General features: G+C 41.4%; 2 protein-coding genes and 1 non-coding gene across 6 annotated transcripts; all 3 read right to left on the bottom strand.

Moving 5' to 3' along the window:
* Positions 1-1,107: 1,107 nt before the first annotated feature.
* On the bottom strand, positions 1,108-2,330 carry LOC111788320 (protein CHLOROPLAST VESICULATION-like). The gene is made up of 2 exons (XM_023668648.2): positions 1,674-2,330; positions 1,108-1,556 (listed from the first exon to the last, which is right to left on the bottom strand). The coding sequence occupies exons 1-2, from the start codon at positions 1,769-1,771 to the stop codon at positions 1,208-1,210; spliced, it is 447 nt and encodes a 148-aa protein (XP_023524416.1). The 5' UTR covers positions 1,772-2,330; the 3' UTR covers positions 1,108-1,207.
* A 149-nt stretch (positions 2,331-2,479) lies between these two features.
* Positions 2,480-3,890, bottom strand: LOC111788286 (uncharacterized). The gene has a single exon (XR_015419844.1). It is a non-coding gene; the product is annotated as an uncharacterized LOC111788286 (transcript).
* LOC111788145 (uncharacterized) lies at positions 2,480-9,071 on the bottom strand. 4 transcript variants are annotated; one of them, XR_015419840.1, is made up of 11 exons: positions 8,818-9,071; positions 8,494-8,696; positions 7,166-7,347; positions 6,799-7,083; positions 6,656-6,714; positions 6,538-6,574; positions 6,386-6,457; positions 5,078-5,405; positions 4,615-5,003; positions 4,364-4,426; positions 2,480-2,589 (listed from the first exon to the last, which is right to left on the bottom strand). XR_015419840.1 is itself a non-coding variant. In XM_023668371.2 (9 exons), the coding sequence occupies exons 1-9, from the start codon at positions 8,942-8,944 to the stop codon at positions 4,620-4,622; spliced, it is 1,677 nt and encodes a 558-aa protein (XP_023524139.2). In that variant the 5' UTR covers positions 8,945-9,071; the 3' UTR covers positions 4,510-4,619. The 4 variants fall into 4 exon arrangements, 1 of the variants encoding a protein (XP_023524139.2); XR_015419842.1 differs by having other exon boundaries at positions 4,364-4,457; XR_015419841.1 differs by having other exon boundaries at positions 4,364-4,502.
* Positions 9,072-9,575: the final 504 nt, after the last annotated feature.

The raw sequence follows: 9,575 nt of genomic DNA on the forward strand, positions 1-9,575 counted from the left end.
TTGTTTGATGCTGAAAAGTTGGTTGGTTGGTTGCTTGCTATAAAATATTTCTTTGTTATTCCATTGTGAATAGCAGTGGAAAACTTGGGCATACAATTGTCATATCATGAAGACTCTTTTTTTCAAGGGTATTTTGGTCATTTTGATATGAAAAGGGGGTAAAATGGTACTTCTCATCCTTTCATGCCAACATCTCCCACCCCCTAGTCTTCATTTAAAACGAATTAGGGTTTTATAGGAGAAACAAACTCTACATGATTGATGAACCCTAAATATACTCATCTCACTTTGTATCTAATTGTTTAATTATAATTTTATTATTTGGATTTTTTTAATCTCAAAACGGGCATATATATTAATCATCGTTCATCGTTGAGTTATACTTCTATTGATCTCTGTACAATTATAAAAAAGCCCGGACAAGTGATCTACATCCTTATGAATGTCTTAAATGAAAACCAAAAACACTTGGAATGATTGATGAAAAATTGCTTAGTAAATTATTACAACTATAACAATTCATCATTTAAGCCGTTACCTAAATTCGTGCAAGTGTGTCCACACCCCCCAAACTGACTTGACGAGGAATCCATTCTCGCGAACAAACACAATCCCTACATACACCTAGGAGCACCCCTTCCTGCATATTCATACAAGACCCGAGTAGGTGGGTCGAGGTCTGACGAGGTACCCACTACTAGGAGTACCCTCCCAAAAGGAAAAAGACGTGTCAGTCAAGTTCGGTTCTTCTTAGTTCGGTTGGGTGGGTTCGACCAGAACTCAATTCACTAAGACAATTGGACTAAATACTTATTAAAAGCACTCCAAAACACCTCTAGAAAAACATTAAATTGACCAATCTTTATTTTATTTCCTTTGTTTAGGTATTGTAGTTCAGAGCAGCGGCCCAAACATCACTGGGCTGCCTAGGCCTGGACGTCTTGCAATAACGAACAAACGTGAAAGATCGCCCAACTTATGTAATTTCTAATATTCATGCTGTACTGCATGTACTACAACTACGCCTCCTGAATAGATCCAATCTGTACTACAGTTATTCATTTCAAATCTTATGTTCAATTTTGTGTTGAACGAAAATTATTCACGTTGATCAATAATAGCAGTCATCGTATAGCCATTGAAGTGATTGATAAAAACGACTTAGAAGCTATTATCTACAATTTACTCTAGGCGAGGCAATAGATATTTATAAAGAGAAACAGTACTTGGAGCCAAATTTGGAAGAAATTACTTGAACTGCCGGTGCGTTCTCCACATCCGTAAATGCTATTGCCTCCCACTTCCGGCGCTGTGACGGCCTCGGAAGGTTCTCAGGCACGATGATCTCGAGCGAATTGGCTCGCCATTGAGCGCATTTTCTTTTGTCGCTCCATCTCGAGATCTTTACACGCCTCGAATCTACAACTTGTGGCGGCGATTCGAGAGCCTGAGTTTCAACGGCGACGGAGACGTCGCCGAACTCGATTGCGAGAATCAAGCTCGCTAAACCTAAAGCGCATCGACTTCTGATTCTCCACGTTCCTTTATCGTCCTTCCTGTAGTAAAACAAGAAATCTTAATCGATTGATCGAGGAAAAAAGTTGAAGAACAGAGAACAGATTGATCCGTCTTTGCATGTGAAATCCATCGCGATGAAGTTAATTGAGACTTACGCAGACAATCGAGCAACTTTCGAAGAATCAAAGGAATTTGAATCGGGAGCTCGAGGTAGGAGAACTACTGAAGATGAACAATTGATGCCCAAACCCATTTCTCTGTTTCCTTTCTTCTCTCGAAAGAATAGTCAAGCAACAGAGAAAAAAATGGGCGGGGTGATATTTATATAAAGAAAACAGTTTCGAGAGATGATAAAGTTACACCGACTGTCACTTTGCAAAAGAAGTAAACAATAACTACCTCTGGAGAATCGGACACGTGGCTTGGGCCCACTAAATTAGGTTTTGGGCTATCCCAACTTTCAAGCACATAAAAACCCAATGATTGATGAGCTCATTAGAAGTAAAGTCCAAGAGAATAAATAATAGAACAAATTATAATAAAATTATAAATCTTATAAAAATAACATTAAAAAAAAAAAACCAACCTATGAACTAACCTCATTTATAAATATTCATTTATTTGAAATCAATCCAATTCAAATTGGTTTCATAATCCAACATAAATTGATTTATTGGATTGACACGTCTATCTTCACTAACTTAGCAAATTATGCATAAATTCATGATCATTCCTAAATTAACTGAAAAATAAAGAAAGAACAATATATAGAAAGATAGAATGATATTTGCCTATAATAAAATATCAAATAAGATATATAATAAATTATAATTTAGTATAGATATCCCTAGTATTAAATATCCTTTTATCATTTGTCTCCGAAGAAGCTCTTTGTGTCACCCAGCGGCACGTCTGCACCATCTAAATAAACGAATTATAACAAAAGTAAAGAAATAAATACCTGGCACCCGAATGAACCGGACGGATTAAACGGAACCACGTGAAACGACGGGGACGAAAATCACGATCATCGGAGCAGACTACGATGACGGCACACACGGAATCCCAAGGCTGCACATAGAACGGAATTGAACAGGTCAGAATTCTCATCATTATAAATCATTTTCAAATTGATGCCGGTTGCAGGTTGTTGAAATTAATCTTCGAATTTTGTTTTGCTTTCGTTTGGTTTCAATCAAAGTAAAAATATCTGAATTTCTCCTTCCACAGCAAACAATGTTGTATGTACAAAGGTGTAAGTTCGTTGGTTTTTTTTCTTCTTCTTCTTCTTCTTCTTCAATCCTCTGCCAAAAAACCACGAAGCCTGCGAACAACACTCGGCGAGTCGACTCAGTAGTCCTGCTTCCGAGTCACAAATTTTGAATCTAATGAATTTCACTTCAGATACTGCTTTGAACGATTATGCAACTTCGTGTGGTGTGTTTTCTTTTCGGCTATAATTCTAAACCAGAAACGTTCACAAATTGATGCTCTTCAACGAACCTGAGATCATAAAGTTTTAGGCATCACCGTATCTTCTGCTGTAAATTCAAGCATCGTCAACCTTGGACATGACAGCGAGCCGACTTGATCTAGGTATAAATGCCGCTCTCCTCCTCTGCTGGTGCGAAGAAGGCCGAATCAAAGTAGTCAATGCTCGCTTCACCAACTCTCCTTCCACACCGCCGATTCGAACGAGCGAGTTGGCCATAGCCGATCTCCGCATATTTAACCTGATTGAAGGAAACGACACCGTTTGGCTATGGCCGCCGCTACTCGAGACGTTTTTGTGAAGACTACACCGGAACGATCCTGGATGCGTCGTCGGAGAGCACATACAGATCCTCTTAACATTAGATGCCGGTCGATTTTTCCTCGAAACAATAACGGACCGATTCGGAGAAATCGAACGGTTATCGACGAAAAAACGGACAGAAAAGTAAGAGAAGGAGACGAAAAAACATTAACACGGCTAGGGGAGGTGCATCGAGGTTGATGATGGTGGATGACGAAATCGCGGTGATCAACGGAATGGAAAGTAGAAGAATGCGAGTAAAAGTTTGAGCTAGTGGATGAAGCAAACGCCGACGTAAAAGACGACAGCGCCGGGGAGTTACAGAACCGGCGGCCCGGCGACTGTGATCGGCGCACCGGGCCGCTGGATCTGGTTTTCGAAGATGAAGTCACCATCAGAGCCAAAAAGAAGAAGCCTCGAGTATTCTTTACCCTCCAAGGGACCCCTCAGGGCGTTAATTTGGCAACCCCAACACTTTGCACAGGCCACTTTTATAGATCCGAGAAAACAGGGTAAAAGTGTAATTAACCGCATAACAAGGGGTAATTCTAGAAAGAAGTTGGGTCAGTTGACACAACCATGGTAGGGTTAAAGGACCGTTGGGATTCTTGATCCAACGGCTGGTAGAAGAGGAAGAAGACGAAGATAGGAGGCGTTTATCCAACTTTTAGGAGAAGGAGAATCTGCCACGTGTTAAGATACCTCTGACATGAAACACATGTAAAAGTACGAGAAAACCATTTTCAGAGTCATTATTTCAACTTTGCCATCGTATGAGGAAATGCTAGAGCCACCGACGTTGTCATCACGGTATCCATTGCTTGAGCTCCACGTAATGCAACTCTAAAGATTTTTCTTGCTTCTAATTGGTGACAGTCCAACCATAATAAAGTTCATATTAATTAAAAAAATTAATTTAATAAATGATATTTATTTAAATAAGTGTATTATTTCAAATGTTTTATTAATATCTTCAAATAATTTCTAAACTTTAAAAAAGTTCATTATTATTTAAAAAAAAAAAAAAAAAAAAACTACGTAATAACCAACCTTTCGTAGACTCCGTTTCCAAAACGCCGTTCGTACCGGTCCCTCGTCCCGTCTTTGAACTCCCTGCAATGCATACCAACAGCATAGAACCAAGCTGGCTAACACAGCGGTATCAGTTGTGAATGCACGAAAGATAGGTCTAGACATTGAAGCCAATCTCGCCATATTATACTACGTTCGTGTTACACGAAAAAAGTACAAGTCGATCGTTCGATATCAACTACGTTAAGTGGAAATAATCATACACTTACAGTTTTCAAGATTCTTTGTTTCCCTCCAACTCTTCCCCGGTTGGTTTAGTAGTTAGTCCTTTCGTATAAGCACGGTGGCGCCGTTCTCGACCGTATATAATCCATAGTATCAAAGAGAGCATAACGGCGATGGAGACAGTTGCTAATCCTACATACACCCATCTGCTGTATTGTTGTAAACCAGGACAATACTTTGTATGAATTTCATCGAACGTTTGACGAACAAACGTGCAGTCTTGGAGCTCGACCAATGTAGGACAGTAGTTCGATAGCGCATAGCTTAAGTTGACTCCGCTCGTCATCTGGCTGTATAAGCTCGGAGTCAATCGCCCCGTCGTGATGCATATATCACCGGTAGGCGAAACTTGGCAGACATAGTTGCCCCATACCTGCTCAATGAAGATAAGAAGGCTTGTACTCAGTCTATTTAGAATGAACTTTAGAAGCTTATCCTATGACTTACTTGTGTAGCATTTTGCAAGTCTACTTCACCAGAAGAGCAAGTTCTCGGTGTCAAGTCCGGATGGTGAAACGGGTTACAGAGCGTTGGCATAACGGGACCGGATTGGTTGAAGTACATCGGCTTGAAGTTCGGCGAAAAATTTATGTTCGAGACATTGGTGATCACCTCGTTGATCAAATCGACAAGTTGTGCACTCACTTCCTTGCTTTTTACCAGGGTTTCTTGAGCAGTCACTTTATCGACACAAGGAAGAATGTCGTCTAAGGCCGTGTAGGCGCTCGGATTCTGGACCCATTGGTCCATTGCGACACAAGTATCTGCAGCCACACTACATATCGAATCGAAAACGATATCAGGTTTTAGTGTCTATGAACTCGTAATTTGAATTCGTTAGGGAAACGGTTTATCGTTTTGTAAGCAATAAGATCTTTCGACTTTATACAGAAATTCACTATACTTCAAGTATATGAATAAAGCGGTAACAACCTAAGCCTACCACTAGCAGATATTGTCCTCTTTAGGCTTTTCCTTTCGGGCTTCCCCTCAAAGTTTTTAAAACGCGTCTGTAACGGCCCAAGCCCACCGCTAGCAGCTATTGTCCTCTTTGGGCTTTCCCTTTCGAGCTTCCCCTCAAGGTTTGTAAAACAGGTATGCTAGGGAGAGGTTTCTACACCCTTATAAAGAATGTTTCATTCTCCTCCCCAACCGATGTTGGATCTCACAATCCACCTCCCTTAGGAGTCCAATATCCCTACTGGCACTCGTTCCCTCCTCCAATCGATGTGGAACCCCCCTACCCCCCTTCGGAGCCCAGCATCCTCGCTAGCACTCGTTTCCTTCTGCACTCGATGTGGGACTCCCTCAATCCACTTCCCTTGGGGACCCAGCGTCTTTGCTAGCACATCGCCTCGTGTCCACCCCCTTCGGAGCTCAGTCTCTTCGCTAGCACAACGCCTAGTATCTGGCTCTGATACCATTTGTAACAGCCTAAGCCCCGCTAGCATATATTGTCCCCTTTGGGCTTTCCCTTACAAGCTTCCCCACAAGGTTTTTAAAACGTGTATGCTAGGAAGAGGTTTCCACACCCTTATAAAGAATGTTTCGTTCTCCTCCCCAACCGACATAAGATCTCACAGTGTCTGCTAGGGAGAAGTTTCCACACCCTTATAAAGAACGACTTCGTTCCCCTCTCCAACCGACATGGTATCTCGCAGAAGCATTTCAATCAACGAAAAACGTTTAAACATTATACAGAAACTCACATCACTTCAAGTATTTGCAGCACAAGATCGAATAAACACGACTTACTTGTGAAGAACAAGAAACGTGCCAGATAAGACGAACGTCCCGGTGACGAGTAACCAACCAGTTATCACCAGGCTGCAATAGAATCATCACAACACCTTCTTAAGGCAATGAAGTAAAGAAATGAACAACAAAACTTCAAATACCTTACTTACATGTACACAAGAACTTGCATACCAAATATGGAGAACACTGCAGCCAAAACGTTAAACCATACTAAAATGAGTAAGAATCAAACTAAATAGCATAGCAAAGAGCTAGAAAAGAGCTTACAAAATCCAAGAAACGTCAACAAAAGCATGATCGCGGCGACGATTATCAGAGCCAGACGACTGCAATATCCGAAAATCGTCAGCTCATGATCGAATTATGAGGAACATATGAACAAGAAAAGAATCAGTGAAGCCTAAACATACATAGAATCAAGGAGATCTTTTATGTCATTTGAGTTATGAACAGTTTTTTCATCAAGAACACTAGCAGAAGAGTTGATCTTGATCTCGATTTGATCGATATCAGTTTGAACATCAGAAGGCAAGAACACTTGATCGACTCCGGTCTGCTTGGCTGCAGCAAAGTAATCCGATACATCCCGAAGCTTTCGAGCAGTGAAATCCGCTTGACTTACAACATATTCCAATGTTTTTGATGAACTATTGTGAAACCTTGCTTGACCAGTGTATAAAATGACACATCCAATGCTGAAAAGACAAAAGATTATGATGCATAAGCTTTTTGAGCCAAATACAGAACAAGTGGAAGAGAGAAAGGCAAGATGTTCACATTGCTGAAATGGAGAACATAATGAGGAGGAGTAGTGAAAGAGCATAAGCGGTTCGAGAATAGCTGTATGAGCGTTTTTCGCAACAGAAGTAACAAAGAGAAACGACGAATAAGCAAAGGCCGAACCCCGAGAGCCAGGCTGCAGCAACAGCAAACAATGGAGCTGCAGTGAAGCTAACAGACTGTATCCAAATCAGAGAAGCATGGAGTAAGAACAGATATGCATAGAATTATCGGGAAAAACGTCGTCTATGATCGATTGATCGATCACGAAAAGGATGTGAAATATGAGAAAACGAGTAAACTTGGGAGAGTCACAGCAAAACAGAGAAGCATTGCATTCCATGTAAGAACAAGTATTGACAATGCATATTGTTGAAGATTAAGATTAATGTAACCGTCCAAGCCCACCGCTAGCAGATATTGTCTTCTGACCTTTACTTTTAGGCTTCCCCTCAAAGTTTTAAAACGTGTTTACTAGGGAGAGGTTTCCAAACCCTTATAAAGAATGTTTCGTTCTCCTCTCCAATCAATGTGGGATCTCCCTTTTAAGGCCCAACGTCCTCACTAGCACTTGTTCCCCTCTCCAATAGATGTGGGATCTCACAATCCACCCCCCTTCGGTGCCCAGCGTCCTTGCTAGCACTCGTTCCCCGCTCTAATCGATGTCATTCTCCTCTCCAATCGATGTGGGATCTCACCATCCACCCTCCTTCGAGACCCAGCATCCTCACTAGCACTCGTTCTCCTCTCCAATCGATGTGGGATCTCACAATCCACCCCCCTCTAAGGCCCAACGTCCTCACTGGCACTCCTTCTCCTCTCCAATAGATGTGGGATCTCACAATCCACCCCCCTTCGGGGCCCAACGTCCTTGCTAGCACTCGTTCCCCTCTCTAATCGATGTCATTCTCCTCTCCAATCGATGTGGGATCTCACCATCCACCCTCCTTCGAGACCCAGCGTCCTCACTAGCACTCATTCTCCTCTCCAATCGATATCATTTTCCTCTCCAATCAACGTGGGATCGCACAATCCACCCCCTTCGGGGGCCCAACGTACTCACTAGCACTCATTCCCCTCTCCAATCCACATTATTCCCTCAGAAAAGGCTAGAAGTAACCATTTATCAAATGATATGGACTAAACCTCCTATGTGCTTGCTTAGCTCATACAAAACAGCCCCATATCCCAAGTTCCCACATCTTCAACAACCAACAAAACCAAAGCTAAATAGCCATTCAATCACATTCTCAATCAAATTCCCATAAGAAAACCAACACATATCAAAACTTCATCAAGAAACTGAGTTGGGGGAACAAACTTACAGCCCAATAATGGCGGTCACTGATATTCCACCCATTAGTATAAACTTGAAACCCACTAAGAGGATCTTTTCTTCGAGTTCTTTCAGCTGCCAACACAAACAACGAGTGCTCAACAGGCTCCATTACGGGACCTTCAGCAACAGACCCCTTAGGACTTCCCCAACCAAGCTCCCCACCAGAATAATAGTCTTCATTTCTCCACTCTACAAAAAAGATAGCCATAAACAGAAGAAAAACGACAAAAAAAAGGGCAAAATCCAAACAACCCTTTTCTCTAAACACGTTATATTTTCGAAAAGTGACCAAGAAACTGTGAGTGAGTACCTGAGATGGGAGGAATTTGAGAGAAGGGAGTTTGAGAACCGCCATGGGAGAAGGGAAATAGAGCAGAGGAATAGCAGAGTGAAAATGCAGCTACAACTGAAAATGGCGGTGACCAGTGACGTGGCATTTCGTGGTTAAAGAGAGGTAAGTTACCGGGTTGAGCTGTTCTTGGTGCTCGCCGGTGGCCGGAAACTGAAAACGGTTGCGAGGAGGAATAACGAAACGTTGGATGCTTCTGATTATTTTAGTTTTATTTGGGTGCTCTTAATTTCTCTGCTGTCCCACACTCGTAATGGTTGAAATTTTTCATGACGAAATTGCCCTTCCGTCCGTTGTTAAAACATTTATTAAAAAAAAATATATATATATTATTATATATACAAAATAGTTGAAGTACATTGACAAATATAATATTTAAAACATTTATTAAAATTATAATTTAGCATAATTATAAAAAGAAGAATGTTATAAAAAGGACAAAATTGTAATTTTAAGCTTAAAATTAAATTAATGTCCCATAAAAAAGGCAAGAAGGCGGGAAAGGCAGGGGCATTTATGTCAGAAAAAGATGAGGATTGAATTGGGCCAGGTGGATGAGAAGTGCGGCCCAGAGTAGATTCAAAATGGTGGGTCCCACACAGGCACAACATCCGATGAAATGTTTGCTTTTTGAGTTTGTCTGATCTTTGGAGTACGCGAAGGCCCAATAAGGCCCACCAATTCCGCCTCTCGTTTCGGCTTTTTATTTTTTTATATTT

This window comes from Cucurbita pepo, chromosome 2 (assembly GCF_057944985.1).
Source record: "Cucurbita pepo subsp. pepo isolate OVF chromosome 2, ASM5794498v1, whole genome shotgun sequence".
NCBI lineage: Eukaryota > Viridiplantae > Streptophyta > Magnoliopsida > Cucurbitales > Cucurbitaceae > Cucurbita > Cucurbita pepo.

What these genes read in the sequence shown, in the direction of transcription:
- LOC111788320 (XM_023668648.2), bottom strand. Translation starts at nt 1,771, where the DNA reads ATGGGTTTGGGCATCAATTGTTCATCTTCAGTAGTTCTCCTACCTCGA. An exon ending in AAAGTTGCTCGATTGTCTGC is followed by an intron (nt 1,557 to 1,673) that starts GTAAGTCTCAAT and finishes GTTTTACTACAG; the next exon opens with GAAGGACGATAAAGGAACGT.
- LOC111788145 (XM_023668371.2), bottom strand. Translation starts at nt 8,944, where the DNA reads ATGCCACGTCACTGGTCACCGCCATTTTCAGTTGTAGCTGCATTTTCA. An exon ending in TCAAATTCCTCCCATCTCAG is followed by an intron (nt 8,697 to 8,817) that starts GTACTCACTCAC and finishes TCTTTTTTGTAG; the next exon opens with AGTGGAGAAATGAAGACTAT. An exon ending in GTTGACGTTTCTTGGATTTT is followed by an intron (nt 6,575 to 6,655) that starts GTAAGCTCTTTT and finishes TTTTGGCTGCAG; the next exon opens with TGTTCTCCATATTTGGTATG.